The sequence below is a fragment of the Leopardus geoffroyi genome, chromosome B1, assembly GCF_018350155.1.
Source record: "Leopardus geoffroyi isolate Oge1 chromosome B1, O.geoffroyi_Oge1_pat1.0, whole genome shotgun sequence".
Classification (NCBI taxonomy): domain Eukaryota; kingdom Metazoa; phylum Chordata; class Mammalia; order Carnivora; family Felidae; genus Leopardus; species Leopardus geoffroyi.
The window spans coordinates 81828918-81847694 of NC_059327.1; the positions used below are offsets into that span (position 1 = coordinate 81828918).

The window sequence follows — 18777 nt, forward strand, 5'->3', positions numbered from 1 at the left end:
GTAGATGGGTCTTGTTTTTTGTTTTTTTTTTAATCCATTTTGATACACAGTATCTTTTGATTAGAGTATTTAGTGCATTTACATTCAATGATTTTTGAAAGATAGGAATTTATTGCCATTATGTTACCTATAAAGTTGGTGTTTCTGGTGATGTTCTCTGTTCCTTTCTAGTCTTTGTTTCTTTGGTCTTTTGTTCCCCACTCAGAGAGTCCCCTTTAATATATCCTGCTGGGCTGGTTTAGTGGTCATGAACTTCTTTAGTTTTTGTTTGTCTGGGAAACTCTTTATCTCTCCTTCTATTCTGAATGACAGCCCTGCTGGATAAAGTATTCTTGGGTGCATATTTTTCCCATTCAGCATGTTGAATGTATCCTGCCATTCCCTCTCAATTACCAAGTTTCTGTGAACATATCTGCTGTGAATCTGATCTGTTTTCCCTTGTAGGTTAAGGGCTTTTTTTCCTTTGCTGCTTTCAGGATTCTTTCCTTGTCTGTGTATTTTGTGAATTTGACTATGATATGTCTAGGTCATCACCCAGTTTTGGTTGAATTTAATGGGAGTTCTCTGTGCTTCTTGGATTTCGATGTCTGTGTCTTTACTCAGATTAGGGACATTTTCAGCTATAATTTTCTCAAGCCTTTGCCCCTTTTTTGTCTCTCTTCATCTTCTGGGACTCGTGTGATGTAAATGTTACTATGTCTTAAGAAGTCTCTGAGTTCCCTAAGTCTACCTTTGTGATTGAAACTTTTCTTTCCCTCTTCTTTTCAGCTTCATTATTTTCCATAATTTTATCTTCTGTATCACTGATTTGTTTCTCTCCTTCATCCATCCATCTTTGTTATGGCATCCATTCAGGCTTGCATCTAAGTTATAGTATTTTTAACTTAGGTCTGACTAGATTTTAGTTCCTTTACTTCTGCAGTAAGGGATTCTCTAGTGTCTTCCCTGCTTTTTTCAAGCCCAGCTAGTATTCTTACAGTTGTTGTTTTAAATTCTAGTTTAGACATCTTCTCTGTTTTTATTAAATCCCTGGTCATCACTTCTTCCTGTTCTTTCCTTTGAGGTGAATTCCTCTGTCTTGTCATTTTGGAGATGAAAGAAAAAAAAAAAAGGGGGAGATAGATCCTGGGCGTGTTTTTTGTCTGCTTGTTAAGTGAAGCTTGATCCAAAATAATAATAATAACAATAACAATTATAGTAATAGTAAAATTTTAAAAATTGCTGTTTCTGTATCAAAAAAAAAAAAACAAAACCAAAACCCAAAACCCCGAAAGGAAGTTAAATCCTGTTTCCCTTAGAGTTGAAGCTTTGCACCACTCTGTGATCAGTAGACTTGGTATGTGCAAGGGGTTTATGCTGGTCTTCTGGGGGTGTGGCCTATTGAGCTGATTCTCAGGTGTACTTGCCCTAGTAGAGATGTACCTGCAGGGCAGTCAGGGCTTGGTGTATGTGGCTCCAGCCTCCACTTGGTGGCACTGTTTAGCTCACTGAGCTGATGAGTGGGGTGAAAATGGCAATCTCCCCCTATTTCATCCCGGATGGGGGAGTTTGTGCCTTTCACTCTTCAGGAAGCACTCACAGAAGAGCAAACAATCATTCCTCCTCTGTCCCCAGCTTCTGCCATATCTCCACCTTTACCCTGCCTACCTCTGAGCTGTCCATGTGGCTATTTCATCTTTTAGACATCTGCAAGGCAGACTCACTGACCCCCTGGGGTGGGGGGAGGATCTCACTGCACTGTAGCCCAGGGCTGGTTTGTCCCAGAAAATAGTCACGTGACCTCACAGTGGTTAGGAATTTTTGGGAAAGTGCAGCACAAGGCCGGTGCCAAAGTTTGCTGCCCTTAGCTAGTGTCCTCATTCCTATGTTAGTGAACAGGGCAGTTCAATGACGCTGCCATGTCTTTTGCCCCCAGAGAGGCTGGGCCACCTCTCCCAAGTGCACTGCAAGCAGGGGAATTGTTTTGCCCCTTGCAACCCAGAGGATCCTCAGACCAGTCTGCTGGCTCCTGGGTCTCCGCCCTCCTTCCCCACTGGAGCATATCGCTAAGTCCACCAGGCATGAACTAGATTCAGATTCTGGCTCTGCATAGCTAGTTGTGTGACTGAGACTGTTTGCTTAACCCGAATCTGAGCTCAGTTTCCTCATCTGTAGTGTGGACGTGATAATGTATTAAATAGGCATGAGAACTGGTAACAGAGCTTCTAATAACAGTGCTTTAAACAGAGTGGAGGGGCGACTGGGTGGCTCAGTTGGTTGAGCGTCGGTCAGGTCATGATCTCACTAATTGTGAGATTGTGCCCCTCCCCCCCAATAAACAAGGTGGGAATTTATTTTCTCTCCCTCTTCATATAAGTGGAACGTGGTAATTCAGGAATAGTATGGTAGCCCTACAGTGTTTTGTAGACCCAGATTCCTTCTCTTTCCATTCTTAGTTCATGAGTTCTGTCCTCAAGGTTACCTCATGATTCAAGATGCCTATTGGAATTCTACCCATTATGTCCATATCCCAGGTAGCAGGAAGGAGTAGGTGGAGAAGGTAAAGGGGGATGTCTTCCTTTAAAAAAAACCTTTCTTGGGGCATCTGGGTGGCTCAGTCGGTTAAGTGTCCGACTTCAGCTCAGGTCATGATCTCATGGCTCGTGGGTTTGAGCCCTGTGTTGGACTCTGTGCTGACAGCTTGGAGCCTGGAGCCTGCTTCGGTTTCTGTGTCTCCTTCTCTCTCTGCCCTCTCTCTCTCTCTCTTGCAAATAAAAAAAATAAACATTAAAAACTTGATTTATAGGGGCGCCTGGGTGGCTCAGTTGGTTAAGTGTCCAACTGCAACTTAGGTCATAATCTCACAGTTCGTGGGTTCAAGCCTTGCATTGGGTTCTGTGCTGACAGCTCAGAGCCTGGAGCCTGCTTCGGATTCTGTGTCTCCCTCTCTCCTTTCCCCTCCCCTGCTCACGCTCAAAAAATAAACATTAAGAAATTTTTTAAAAATTTAAAAAAACCTTTCTTTATAAAATACAGTCATTTGGTGTAAATCTAATTGGCCATAACTTAGTCATGTCGTCATATCTAGCTTTAAGGGAAGCTAGGGAATATAGTCTTTTAGTAGAATGCCATAAAGAAAGAAGGGAACAGGGGCTGTTAGGTTGTCAACCTGGAGTGTCTGTCTCTAATGTCTTCTCTTACAATTTCATGGGTTCCCAATGAATTGAAAAATTATTCAGGAGTCAGCAGGTGGAGACCAAAGTATCACCCTTGTAAAACTGACAACGCTGATGTTTGAGAAAGGGGCTTACATCTACAGTTAAGTGTATTTGCTAATATTGAACCCTAGAATTAAACAGACTTGCCCATCCAGTTATGAAGGTGCTAGATCAGGTAGAGCCTGCCTCTATTAAATTTGTGGCATGAAGGAACAAAGTCAATGTGTACCTCCTGCCAGCAGCTCTTTCTCAGCAGAAAGGGAGTCATGGGTGAGGAATAGAGAGGCTGGGAATGTTACTTATGTCATCAGAAATGGGGACATGTTACTCCCTCCCTCTTTCCTTCCTATAGTACTTTACCCTAAATGTTTAGCACAATGCTTGGCTTACAGAGTATGGTGATTATTATTATAATGATGATTTGAGCAATTTAAGTAGCTGCCATGATGTCTCATAATCTATGCATTTAATCTTCCCACATGCATTGCTATTTGACACATAGCATGGTTTTCTGTGCAGTGTTAGTTTTCACATTCACCACGAGATAAAATTGATAAATAATTTTAAAAGGCTTTATGGGTACATTTTAGAGTAATAGTTTTTAAATTTTCGTGAGGTCACAGTTTCTTTTGCAAATGTAATGAAATTATATAATTATGTAATCAGATTATCATATTAAATATGATTTCTGGGAATACATGGATCCCAACTTACGGCAGATAAAATTTAAAGAACTACAGACACGTACATATTCCTGCAAATTGGTACCAATGATTGTTGAGTAAGTTAAGTATAATTAATTAACAGCAAGGTGATATGTGTTAAGGTCATGTGAAGCAGATAGACACATCTTTCAGCTTCAGCTGTGCCTGCCTGCATACTAGCTTTTTTACCTTCAGTCAGTTAATATTAACCTGAGTGTTACTGGTTGCTTTTTTTTTAAATCAGTAAAATGAAGGTGGTAATGGCTTCTGTATCCAAGGTTGAGAAGTGAATTAAATAATACATAAAAAGCTTTGCTTCTGGGCCAAAGTTCATTTGCTATTTTGTACTTGTTGCTGTTGTCTTTATAATCATTTGTGTTGTTGTTATTCTTTGCTTTTCTAACCTCATCCTGATTATCTTTTATGTTCCAGTGACTAAGTTATCTTAAATTTCATAACTTGGAGATAAAATTATTCTGAACAGCAGAAAGCTTGGCTCTTTAGATCTGCTTTTGTTAAAAAAGAAAAGCAAAAGTCTTCAAGAGTAATCTTCATGATCTTTGATCTCTCCGTAATAAGAAAGACCTTTTACTGCCTGCTTCTGGCTCATCAGGAAAAGATCTTTTGTATGCCCTTCAAAATTTCCCCTCTTCCCTTGCTTCCCCTCATGTCTCCTTCCTGGCCCAACAGAAAGAGAAAGATGTCAGTTTGATACCTCTGGCCTCTTCTGAAAACCTGGTAATGGTATTTATCCTGTCAGCGATTCCTGGGTACTTAGTGTTTTACATCTTGATCTGTCTTTATTATTTGAAGAAAAGTCCTTAACTTTCCCCATTTGTTTTTGATGAATAGCTTGGGCTATAGAAGTTTGGTCCCCACACTAAGAGCTACAGATCCCCTGCTGTTTTTATTGGTTGACTTTTGACACAGACTACTTCTGTTCAAGGAGCTCATTGTTAATAAGTTAGTGCCAGTTTATACCAGAACTTAACTTTTAAAGCATGTTTAAATAGACTTCTTAATGGGTTTTTTTGGTTGATGTTTAAAATTGTCTAGTGTTTTTTTTTCCCCTAATGACCCAAATAGCACATGCTTAATGTAAAAAAAAATTATTCCAAAAATATATAAATCATAAAAAAAAATAAAGCTCTCTCATAGATCTGTTCCACCAAAATAGTCCCTTTTAGTGTTTTTGTATGATTCTATCTACATCTTTATATATATATATATATATGTAATGTATACCTGTACATATATGTAGGTGTATATGCCTTTAAAATTTTTTTTGTTTTCCCCAAAATGCAATCCTTCTGTATATACTGTTTTGTAATCTGCCTTTTTACCTAACCTGTATATGTGTGTGATTATTTGAAATAGTTATATAGGATTTCATTGAATAGATATAACTAATTACCTATTGAGGTGGATATTTGAGTTTATAATTTTTTAGTAATTTAACCCCAGGATGGTAAACATTTTTTCTGCATCCATTTTTAAGTATTTGTGTTATTTTTGTTTTTTAATGTATTCTCGAGGTTGAATTCATGGGTCAAAGGCTGTGTGCCTTACCAGCTCATTATGACAGTAACTTTTTCTAATCAAATTTGGATATTATCAGTCATTTTAATATTTTTTAATATGATAAGAAAACGAATGTCTATGTATTTTAATTTATATTTCTTTGATTATTAGAGATTAAAACATTTTCATGTTTTTTGGCTACTTGCTTTTTTTTCTGAGATTAATTTTGTGTTATATAGTCGTTGCTTCTCTTCCTAAGATATATATATATATTTTAAAAACAGAATTTTATTTCTTGCATTACATAATATATTTTCCTTTAAAACTACACTATTATTGTACAATATGTGCTGTAATATATGTTTATATATTATAAAGTTATATTATAAATGATTTTGGTTTTGTTGGACTTAATTTCTTACTTAGCTAGTTATTTTCAAATATTGATATAGGAAATTAAGTAATTAACTAGTAAAAAAAAAAAACAAGTTTTTTAGAGTAACTTTTTTGTGTAAAACATAAATGAAGAGGACTGAAGTTCTTAATGCTGTTTGCATGTTAAGGTACCTATTTTAGCTCAACTGTTTTTAATTTACTCACATCTGGTTCTTGACCATGTTCTAGATAAGAGATGCCTGTATGAATGTGTATCTGTATTTTTACTTGTTCTTCATTTTCATCATTGTTGAAATGAAATGGAAATTGTTGATTGAAGTACTCATTTGAGTGAACTGCGATCAGAAGATGTTTTGGATATAATCTTCCCACGTGATAAAGAACATGTTTTTATTTTATTGCTTTTAGAAGAAAAACAACAGTGAAGACATTATGTATTTATGCAGACTACAAATCTGATGAAAGCTATACTCCAAGCAAGATCTCGGTCAGAGTAGGAAATAATTTTCACAATCTTCAAGAAATTCGGGTATGTCTTTCACATTTTTAAAAATATGTTTTCCTGTAACTCTTGCTCTTTAGAGAATGGTTGCATTTGACTTTAGACAGATTAAAATGTTAATATATAAATGGAAAATTATTAATGTATAAGAAAACATTTTAAATTTTTTATATTTAAATTTTTTTTTAATTCTGATTGTCATTTTAATTTTTTCCCAGTGTTTTATTATGGAAATTTTTAGACATACAGGAAAATTTAAAGAATTATATAGTGAATCCCAGTATACTCATCTCTTAAATTCTATCTATAATTGTTAATGTTCTGCTGTATTTGCATTATTATAATCTGTCCATCAATTCATCTAATTTTTATATGCAATTCAAAATAAGTTACAGATATTTGTACATATCACTCCAAATACTTCAGCATGATATATGATAACTAGAGTTATGAATATTTGCTTCAGGTTCTTATTTTAAGGTACAATGTATATATGTTTTGCACAATCTTAATTATGTATTATTTGGTGAGTTTTGACAAATGCAAACATACATATAACCCCAACTTCTATTAAGATATAGAATATTTTCTTTACCCCATAAAATTCCCTCATATTCCTTCCCAGTCAATCTCCATCTCTATCCTACTCTCAGAGGTAAGTGTTGCTCTAATTTCATTCGTTCATTCATTCATTTTATAGATCAGTTTTGCCTGTTATATAGCATGTCATATAAATGAAATCACAAAAGGTGTAACTTTTTGTAAGGCTTCTTTCATTCAGCCTAATTTTTTGACATTTCATCTTTGTTTTTGCATGTATCAGTACTTCATTCTTTTATATTCTGGAGTTATAGTCCATTGTTTGAATATATCCCAATTTATTTATGTACTATATAACTTTTTGAAGCTATTAAGGTAATGCTTTTGTGACTTGAATGTTACTAGTCCCAACATGTTTACATTTCATGTACTTTGAATGAGTTTGAACTTTGTATTTATAAAGTTCTGGCCCTTTGCATTTTTTCCTTGTCAGGAAATCTTTGGGCTCAAATAATCATTAAAATCTTTTAAATTAGGTAGTTCTGAGAGATCTGGAAGCACCTGTGATGTTTGAAAGACTTCTGGCTAATTTGTGGCCTGGACTCTTATTTGACTTAGTGTTTATAAGATCTGCCTCTACATTTATATTTCTTCCCTGAGTTAGTAATAAAATACTTAATAAAAATCACATATATTTTCATTATTTACTCAATGAATGTGGTGTTGTTCTCTTGTGAAATTTGTTTATGTATTGACAAATAAGAATAAGTGAGAACATTTTCATCCACAGGTATTTTGGTTTTTTGTTTTGTTTTGTTTTGTTTTTTCATCCTTTTGAGTTAAGTTTGTTGCTTTTTGAGATGACCACCTGGTCTTATTAATGTTCATTTACTTTTTTTTTTTTTAATGTTTTTATTTATTTTTGAGAGAGAAAGAGAATGCAAGCAGGGGAGGGGCAGAGAGAGAGGGAGACACAGAACCCAAAGCAGGCTCCATCCAGACTCCAAGCTGTCAACACAGAGCCTGACACGGGGCTCAATCTCATAAACTGTGAGATCATGACCTGAGCCGAAGTTAGACACTTAACCAACTGAGCCACCCAATAGCCCCTAAACCAAAAGTATAAACCAGTATAAACAAAGTATAAACTTTGTTAGTTTCTTCATTCACCCCAGTGCTTTTTCATTCAGAATATTTTAAATTCTTTTTATTATCGTAATTACATTGGACCTTTTGCTAGCCCTTCTTTTAGTCATATATGATATGTTTAATCAGTGTTTAAAGTACTTTAAAGATGCGAGATATATACTTCTTATACTTAAACATTTTGTATTTATCACATGATTGGGTCACTCATATTTATAAGCCTTTTTGGATCATAGCTGGCTTGTTTTGTTTTAAAATTAAAGATTTGTCCCATAAGTCCTCAGGCAGGTTGAAATATGTGACACACAAAATGTTTTGATCCAAAATGTGTGTGGCCTATATTTGAAATGTCCACTAGATGTCACTGTTGTCCTTTAATTGATGGATTCCGTCTAGTTGTTAAGCCCTTAAGTAGTCTTAGTTGTAACTTATTTTTCTTTGAGTATATTTATTCAAAAATTCTTTCATGCATTTTGGGAAATGTACATCCTCATACATGATTTCTAGCTTTATGTATTAAATATATATATTGTATTCTGTTGTAAATTAGAGAAACTTGAAATGATATTTGGACCATTGCAGATACTTTTAATCTAGTTTTGCTTCTATTCTATCATTTAAGTACTGAAACATTAGCCATATAGAATAAGGGCTCTTTTAGGTAGTCTCTTAATTTTATTCCAAGTGTGTTTATATTTCTGTGTAGTGACCACACAGCCTCATGAGGCCAGTAATACTAAATATTACCAGGTGATAATGTAAGTTGTTTTCCTGAAAAACTTAATGAACATACTGCTTTTCTGCCACAGTTCTCACTAAGGAACCATAATTTTTGTATTTTGCTTTAAAATATTAGTACCACCTTTGCAGCTCATGATATAAAGTATACTTTATCTTTTAATTATATATCTTTACATGTGATTTACTTTATTTACCTGTTTTTCTAAGTTAAAGAAATAATCTGTTATCACTTTGTTTTTTAAGGGAAGATAAGCAGATTATGATTTTATTTCCTACTCTATAGGATCTAAATTGTTATTTCTAAAAAACTCTTTCTTCTAACTCAGATGCTAAGACAAGTGATTAAAATAGTGTTAACTTTTATGAGGTTTTTAGAGCCATCGTTTCATTAGTTATAGGACTGATTTAACTGAGTGGAAAACCCAACTAAATCTTTTTATATTTTTCCATGGAGGCTTGCCCACAGGAGGGTGTAGTGTGTATTGGAGTGTTTAATAGGTTTTCCTTTTTTACTAGAAATTATGGATTTGTTTACTTGAAACACTCTAAAAACCTATTTTCTGTCATTTTTTTATTGATTTGAAGTAGTAACTTTTACAAAAATGTAGTTCAGGGTAAGAAAAGCTAATGGCTACTCTATCAAAAAATTATTCTTTTGCTATCATATGTTTTCCTTCATTTTAGTTACAAAGCATGCTGTTGTATCCTGATCTTTGTAACCTCTGTTGAAAAACCTCTACAAAGAGATCAGGCCTTTCCTTTACTAATCTTGAATGCATATTTCAATCTCTATACCTGAGGAGGGACTTAAAATGGAAATAAGGTTTAAACTTTCTGCTTAATGGTTACAAGATACTAAAACTAAGTTTGGCCAAATAGAACATTTTTGATGCCAAAGTTGAATTCATTTGTGCTGCTCATTCTACTTTTGTGTTTTTAAAATTGTCCATCATTCAGAAATTGGGAACCAAAGACATAAGAACACTTATGAGATGTTTGTGATTTATTGCTTCCCCACAAGACTACTTCTGTAAAGGAGTGAGGACTTAGCATTTCAGAGTCTTTATGGCATTATCTTCTCAAAACACTTCATCTCAGTTGTGTTAACTTTTATTTAGGAAGTCATGTTCATCATGTTATTAAGGAAGTTATTCAAGAGAAGTTTTCAAATAAAGATACAGTTGCTTTTAAAATTTTTAAATCATTTGCATTTTAGCATTATGTTTTGGTTTAATGCTGTTTTTTTTCCTTTGCTCTCAGAAGGAAAAATAAATAGCTGGAAATTTTTTGTCATTTAGAGCGAGAAACCAAAGAGCACTATGTCTTACATGTGACCATTTTAACTTTGTAGAAAGCATCTCCAGCTAAAATTCAAGAAAAATTAAAGTCTTTTTCAATTTGCTAACGAGTTATTTCTCTTTCTAAAAACTATTATGGAAATTTTTTTCTTAGGGGCGCTTGGGTGGCTCAGTCGGTTAAGCATCTGACTTTGGCTCATGTCATGATCTCACGGTTCATGAGTTTGAGCCCTGTGTCAGGCTCTGTGCTGACAGCTCAGAGCCTGGAGCCTGCTTCTGATTCTGTGTCTCCCTCTCTCTCTGCTCCTCCCTTGCTTGGGCTCTGTCTCTCTCTCTCTCTCAAAAATAAATAAACATTAAAAAAATTAAAAAAAAATTTTTGTACTTAAATATGATACTAAACTGATTTATTAGACATAGAATGACAGCTTTCAAAATTATTTATTTTTTTAAATGAGTTACTCTGTGGTATTTATTTATTTAAATGTAATTTATTATCAAGTTAGCTAACATACAGTATATACAGTGTGCTCTTGGTTTCGGGAGTAGATTCCCATGACTCATCAGTTACATACAACACCCAGTGCTCATCCCAACAAGTGCCCTCCTCAATGCCCATCACCCATTTTCCCCTCCTCTCCGGCCCCCCACTGACCCTCAGTTTGCTCTCTGTATTTAAGAGTCTCTTGTGGTTTGCCTCCTCTCTGTTTGAAACTGTTTTCAAAATTATTTCTATACAGTTTTGTAAAAAAACAACTTGTTAACTGAAGCAGATATTTTCAGCAGATGTGAAAGTTGTCCTTTGATTCATTGTTAGCGTTTTGCTTCTAAAATTTGTGACCACAAAAAGATAGAATATTAATGGAGTACAAGATTGAGCACTTAAGTGAATTTTAAGCCCTGTTTTTGTCTTCAGATAATAAAGCTGTTACCAAATGATTTTTTTTTTTTTTTTAAAGAAGAAGCTTGAAACAAGTCTTCGATGTTAAGAGAGCTGTAATGATATTTTTCTTTTCTTCCTTGTGGATGAGCCTTTTGGCTCTCTTCCTTGGGTCTTGAATCAGTAGCATGGCTATGGGAGTCCATATTTGGTACTTTGACAAAAGTGGTTAAAAAGTCAACTCTTCTGTTAACATAACATTTATGATTATAATTTGAGTTTTGTTAATGTGTGTGGTGGAGTAAGAAGATGCAGACAGAGTCTCTGGCTCTATCCATCGATCTTAAAATCTACTTATATTTACTTTCTGATGAGGGGCCTGTTTTAAACAACTTGATATAAAATGGAATGATTTAGGCAGTACTTATAAACATAAATTTGTTTGATAGGACAGTGTTTAATTTATTGAGCCTTTGGAAAAATATTTTTACTGAAATTTAGCTAATTTAAAAGAAAATATTTTTAAAAATTAGTTTTTATAACTGACACTGGGACATCTTTGAAATGAGTATGGAATATTTTGTTGTGATACACATAATTTTTAGGCCAGAAATGTTATCCTTTTTTTTCCCTCTCTAAAAGTAACACACAATTTAAAGAGAGTTATTCATGATTATATACATTACTTATTTCCAAAATGGAGTTGAGATGACTATGCATTTGGGATGTATTTCCTTTTGAATATAAAATGTTACATAGTGGAATATTATATATATATATTTTTTTTTTTTAATTTTTTTTTTTTCAACGTTTATTTATTTTTGGGACAGAGAGAGACAGAGCATGAACGGGGGAGGGGCAGAGAGAGAGGGAGACACAGAATCGGAAACAGGCTCCAGGCTCTGAGCCATCAGCCCAGAGCCCGACGCGGGGCTCGAACTCCCGGACCGCGAGATCGTGACCTGGCTGAAGTCGGACGCTTAACCGACTGCGCCACCCAGGCGCCCCTATTTTTTTTTTTAAGAGAGAAATATTCTTGTATCTCTTGTTTTTTGTTTGATCACAAACCTAGACTGTGTCAATGTAGAGATGTAATCTGGGATTCCTATTACAAGACAAATTCATACTGTATTTATTAGATATTTATTTAGGGCCTGCTAAGTGCCAGGAACTGTATTAGGTACTGGGAATACAGTAGAGATAGTCACTGTTTCTGTCCGTATGTACCTCATAGTTTGGTGGAAAAGACAGGCAAGTAAATCTACAATTACAATATAGTCTAGTAAAGACATATGGTGCTGTGGAAACACAATGGAATATTAGGAGCAACCGTTTAAAAAGTTTTTCTAGGGTGCCTGGGTGGCTCTGTCAGTCAGACGTCCCGGCTCTGGATCTCAGTTCTGGTCATGATCTCACAGGTTCATGAGATTGAGCCCCTCATCAGTGCAGAGCCTGCTTGGGCTTCTCTTTCTCCTCTCTCTGTCCCTCCTCTGTTCGTGTGCTCTCTTTCTCTCTCCCTTTCACTCTCTCTGTCTCTCTCTCTCTCTCAGAATAAATAAACTTCAAAAAATTAAGAAAAAAGTTTTTCTAAAAGTGGTGATACTTCAACTGAATCTTAAGGATCAACATAAAGCCCACTCAAGTGAGAATAAAGTGAGGCATTTTGAAAGGGGCACAGTGTACCTAAAAGTACAGAAGCAGGAAGGCATGGCATAATGGCAGAACTGCAAGTAATTTAGTACTTCTGGAAGCTGGGTAGGTATGAAGCAATGGCAAGAAAGACTGGAGAAGTACTTGTCATTCAACACATTTATTGTGATGGTAATGGTAATATGGCCTCTGTACATAAGGAGTGAATGTTCATGCGGGGAGTGATGTGTAGTTGTTACAGTGAGAATACGTAGGCAAAAATCAGGTTATGCTTACTTTCATAGACTTCTAGGGAGTTTGGACTTTAAATGAGGAGATATTGATAAAGTTTAATCGTGGGATGGCTGGGGCTGGAGCAACGTGAAGACCGGCTAGGTGGTATCCAGGTGAAAGTTAGGAGGATTTAACCAAGGCCATGACAATTGGGTTCAAAAGAAAGGGGTGCATTTGAAGTAGATTCAGAAAGGCTTGTGACTGATTGTTACCTAAGGTGTACAGGGAGTATGTATGGGTAGGGGCTTCAAGTAGGTAGAAGAGGGCAACTAGAATTCTTCTCATGTTTGGCAACTGGTGGATTTTTATCATTAATCAGCAATGGAATGCAGAGTTAAGGAACATCGAGGATGGTGAGAAAGGTTAAGCTAATGAGATTAGTTTTTGTCACTGACTTCTGGTATTTTTTCTGACAGAGGGCTTTTCAAGGGGTAGCCAGATACATGGATCCGAACCTGAAGAAAGAAGTCTAGGTTAGAGGTGTAGACTTGAAAATTACCAACATGCAAGTAAGAAGCTTCGGTGCAAGTTCTGATTCATTCAGGGAGTGTGTGCAGTGGAAAAGAAGAGTGCCAGGGCTGGAACTGTGGAAATGCCAACACTCAAGGACTGGGGAGAAAAAAGATTATTCAGTGAGAAAAAGCTGAAAGGAATTGCCAGTGATGAGAAGAAAATGGAGAGACAATGTCACAGAAGCTGAGAATGGGCAGGAGTACCCACTTAGATAGGGAATGAAACCCTTCCTGCCTAAGCCTGTGTTGCATGTTTTCATAGGCAATTTATTTAATGCAATTCTGTAGTAAGCAGCTTCTGCAAGTAGTTTAGTTTAATCACTCTTTGGAGTAATAGTTTCTACATTTATAGATTTGAGACCAATGAAATTATTTAATACCAGGGATTCCAACTTTTCCTACTCTCATATTTGGACCAAGTAAGAAGATTCTGAAGGGGATTCTTGTTTTGTTTCGTAATGCTTTGAATTGGAAGGTTTTGTAGTGCTGATGCGTACTTAACTTTGAAGTTGGTGAGGTTTCTTTTAAGGGCATTGTGCCCTAGAGTCGCCTTTTTCAAGTGCTCTTTTGCAGCACTTAGGGAAGAACTGCACTTTCTTTTAGGCAGAGTGACAGTAGGAACAGCCAGGGACAAAGAAAACAAAAAACAAAATTAAAAAACCCTTTATTTAACTATATAGCAGGGTACAATGCAATAAAAATATGCACTTTACTTACAAAAGTGAAAATGCCCATGGTTTTAGAGATACCGATTATCAACGCTTTTTATTTAAATAAGGAAAGCCTACTGAGTACGGCCAGCTGAACAGGGAAGGGGTAGGCACCTGGCTGAGAACTTAGCACAGTGTCGGAAACAGTAGGCGTTTAATAAAAAGTTGTCAAATGAGTATACCAGCAGTCAGTCCCTAGGCTTGCCACTGATCCCTGCTTGTGTAGTTTTCTTAAAAGAAGATTATCTGGGCAGATCTGATTCTTTCTCTCAAAAATTCAAATATTTTTTATAATTGTGATAAAAAACATGTAACTTAAAATTTACCATCTTAACACTTTTAAGTGTACAGTTCAATAGTGTTAAGTAGATTCACATTGTTGCACAACACATATTCGGAATCACTTCATCTTGCAACACTGAAAATCTATATCCATGAAACAACTCCTCCTCATTTTCCCTCACCTCAACCCCTGATAACCACCATTCTACTTTCTTTTCCAATGAATTTGGTTACTCTTTTAATACCTCATATAAGTGGGCTCATAGTATTTATCCTTTTGTGACTGCCTTGTTTCACTGAGCACAGTGTCCTCAAGGTTCATCTGTGTCGTAGCATGCGACAGGATATCTTCCCTTTTTAAGGCTAAATAACATTCCACATTATGTTTATCGATTCATCTGTTGATGGACCTTCCACAAGAGGTGTGAATAATGCTGTTATGAATATGAATGTGCAAACATAAATATCTCTTTGAGACCCTGCTTCAGTTCTTTTGGGTGTATACCCAGAAGTGGGATTGTAGGATTGAATGGTAGTTTTATTTATTTTTTATTTAAAAAAGTTAGTTTTAAATGTTTATTTATTTTTGAGAGAGAGAGGGAAACCTAGAATCCAAAACAGGCTCCAGGCTCCGAGCTGTCAGCACAGAGCCCGACCTGGGGCTCAAACACACGGACCACGAGATCGTGACCTGAGCTGAAGTCAGACGCTTAACCCACTGAGCCACCCAGGCATCCCTGGTAGTTTTATTTTATTTTTTTTTTTTTGGCCTTTCTCAGAAATATGACTCACAAGAAACAGGCAAGTTAGCCAGACTTGATACAGTGAGATAGCAATATGGAGAGGGTGGTAAGGTAAAGGGCCATGTGCGTTTCAAGTTTCAAAGTTAGAAGGCTATAGACTCTAAGATAATGGGAGGAGGTAGGATGGTGTAGAACAAATAGAGCGGATGCAGGCACAGAATCAGACTGACCAGGAGAGAGAAAAATAGAGCTGAACGAATGGCTGGTGCTCCCAGTGTTCTTCATTTACTGACCTCTCTGGTGCCTAGTTGTTTACTTTTTCCTAGATTCCTGGGCTAACTTTTTAGTAAGCCCCCTTTCCCTGTAGAAACTTTTGAATGCATCTTTCTTTATTCTTGGCAACTAAGAATGGTCGTGATTAGAACAGAAAGATCTACAGCAGATTTTGCTGAAAACTGCATGCTGAAAAGTTTTATCATAACTTTAAAGTATATCTTGAGGTCAGCCCATTCAGGACCTTCATTTTTTTTCTCAGCCTCTTATTTTATACATAGTGAATGAAGACTTAATCTCTAAAAATTAGAGGCAAGTAGCAGAATTTTAATGGGATCAGTGTTAGGAAGAGAAGAATCAGCATGTCAGTTTTGATGTAGATTGGATTGACCATCATAGTACTGTTTTTGAGTCCTCTCGTTCACTGTTACTTGGGTTTGTAACCTCTACTATTTATGAAAGCACTCTCAACATTTATGTCACTGGGCTAAGCAGTCACTACTCACTGTTTCATTTTGTCACCAAAGTGGTGATCAGATGTTATTATCCCTATATTCAAGTAAAGTTGAGACTTAGGTTAAAAGGACCTTTTGCTCTGTGGCTCATTCTACATGTTAGAGCTGAAAGAAACTTCAGAGGTAATGTATTTCATCAAAAGCGTAGATGCTACACAGTCAGGCAGGTAATGTAACAGCAAGGTTCCATGCCTTTATGCCAGGGGGACAGTTTCTATTCAGTTTCAGCCTTTATTGCCCCATGGGATTGTATGCCTGGTGTTGTCAGTCCTAAAATTTTTTAAGAGAAATCTAGATTTGAATGTGAAATTTCCCAATTTTTAAAATGTGGAAATTTCCCAATTTTTAAAATACGCTGGGCAAACAAGGTATGTCCACAGTCTGGATGTGGTGAAAGGACCATGAGTTAACAACTTCTAATAAAGTGCAATCCCACTGTTTTACAAACGAGATGCAGAGTGAACTGCCTGATGTTATACGGCAAGGCAGTGGTATAGCTGGGAATCAACATGCAATACATATTCCTTCCATCTTTGCTTAACATCACATTAGATTGTAAGTTACCAAAATATGTCTTTACATTTTTTTCAGAAAAATTGAAGTGTGGAGCCAAGGAAATGAGTTTGTGAGTGATGGGATAGATTGACTATAGAATTCTGAAATGTATTTACTTTCTTGATATATTCTATTGAAAATTGGTTGATTCTGTAATGCTAATGCTTTTGGCATAAGCGGTTACAAATACTTGCTTTTCTTTTTGCTGGTTGCTTTGCTTAATGATTTTATAAAAAGCTTTAAACAGTGTAATTTGGAGGATAAGATTTCTAAGGAAAAAAGAAAAAAAAAAAAAAAAAACATCTCCAAGCCTCTGAATAAGAGTGAGAGAGAATATTGGAGTGGAAACTATTGGAATATAAGCCAATTGATTCTTTCTTCTCTGGCCATTTTATCTTCATAAGGCAGTTAAGAAAAATCATCATTCAAGGGTCTGTAGGCTTGAAGGGTGGGGGGGATCGTCTTTCCTCCTGTGTTTGCAATTTTTGGTGGTAGAAAACAGAAACAGTGGTTCAGTAATCTCAGCACCATTTTCAGAACAAATTGTCTCGTTTGTAAATTAGCTTAGAAGGATAATTTTCTAATTGAATAGTCCACAGCTAGCCTTGATCTTTGGTGCTTGACTAAGTAGGACAGAGGCACTAGGCAGAGGAGACCCTCCAGGAACTCTGATGAGAACAAGATCTAGAGTCAGACTAAGTGGTACCATAACTTTGAGGCAGTAGTAGGGAAATTGTCCAGATAATATGTTAGCTCAATTTTTATTGAGCCTCAGGTCTTTTTTTTCAATGTTTATTTATTTTTGGGAGACAGAGAGACAGAGTACAAGCAGGGGAGGGGCAGAGAGAGAGAGGGAGACACAGAATCCAAAACAGGCTCCAGACTCTGAGCTGTCAGCACAGAGCCCAATGTGGGGCTTGAACCCACAAAGCATGGGATCGTGACCTGGGCCGAAATCGGACACTTTACCGACTGAGCCATCCAGATGCCCTGAGCCTGAGGTCTTTTATCTCATTCCAAGTTAATATGTTTTCACTAAGTAGCTGTGTAAATTTTCTGTTACTTTTATTTGATAATGAAGAGTAAAAGTTCTTACTCTGGGTCTTATATATTCCATAGATTCCCATTCTTTGCCACCAAAAAAATTTCACATGACAACAGATATTTTCGGGTTGAAAATACCTGGTATCAGCAGAATGAAAAGACAAGCTACAGGCTGGGAGAAAGTATTTGCAAAAGACATCTGATAAAGAACTGTTATCCAAAATATACAAGATACTTTTAAAACTCAACAATAAGAAAGCAAACTGTAGGCCAAAGACTTTAACAGACACCTCACCAAAGAAGATGTGCAGATGGCAAATAAGCATATTTTTGCATATGAAAATATGCTTCCCATCATGTCTTCAGGAAAATGCAAATTAAGTAAAACAACATACCACTACACACCTATTAGAATAGCCAAAATCTGGAACACTTACACTGTCCAGTGCTGGCAAGGATACGGAGCAACATGGGTTCTCATTCATTGCTGGTGAAGATACAAAATGGCACAGTCACTTTGGAAGACAGTTTGGTGGTTTCTTACGTAAGTAAACATACTCTCAACCAACCATATGACTAGGTAGTAGTGCTCCTTGGTATTTACTTAAAGGAGCTGAAAACTTATATCCATATAGAACTCTGCACATGGATGTTTATGGAGCTTTATTAATTATTGTGAAAACTTGGAGGCAACCAGGGCATCCTTCACTAGGTGAATAGATTAATAAACTGTGGTACATCCAGAATGTTACTCAGTGCTAAAAAGAAATGATCCATCAAGCCATGAAAAGACGTGGAGGAGCCTGACGTGCATATTATTAACTGAAAGAAGCCAATCTGAAAAGGCTGTTTGTAAAATTCCAACAATGTGGAATTATTTGTACAATTTCAACTGTGACATTCTCAAAAAGGCAAAACTATGGAGATAGTGAGAGGCTTAGAGGTTGCTAGGGGTTGGGAGTGGTGGGAGAGATGGATAGGCAGAGCACAGAGGATTTTTAGGACAGTGAAAATACTCTGTAAGATACTATAATGATGGATACATTTCATTACACATTTGTCCAAACCTGTAGAATGTACAACACCAAGAGTGAACCCTAATGTTGGTAATGAGGGAGGCTCTGCATGTGGTGGTAGGGGCAGGAGATGTATGAGAAATCTCGTACATTCCTCTCAGTTTTGCTGTGAATCAAAACTGCACTAAAAGTTGTCTCGTTCTAAAAAAGAAAATATATAATATACTATCTATCTTTTTCCCCACCACTCAGGGTAACAAATTTTCATAGGATTTGACT

At 36.2% G+C, this 18777-nt stretch overlaps 1 protein-coding gene across 5 annotated transcripts in view; it reads left to right on the forward strand.

The window, feature by feature from the left end:
- The window catches only part of ANAPC10 (anaphase promoting complex subunit 10), a 110112-nt gene that overhangs the window by 44496 nt on the left and 46839 nt on the right, over positions 1-18777 (forward strand). For 4 of the 5 annotated variants that reach the window (XM_045466581.1, XM_045466591.1, XM_045466574.1 and 1 more), the window contains exon 4: positions 6227-6347. In XM_045466581.1, coding sequence (XP_045322537.1) covers positions 6227-6347 — 121 coding nt within the window. Of the gene's footprint in view, positions 1-6226; positions 6348-6945; positions 6976-18777 lie in introns of all 5 variants that reach the window. The other variant, XM_045466567.1, reaches the window with a different exon arrangement.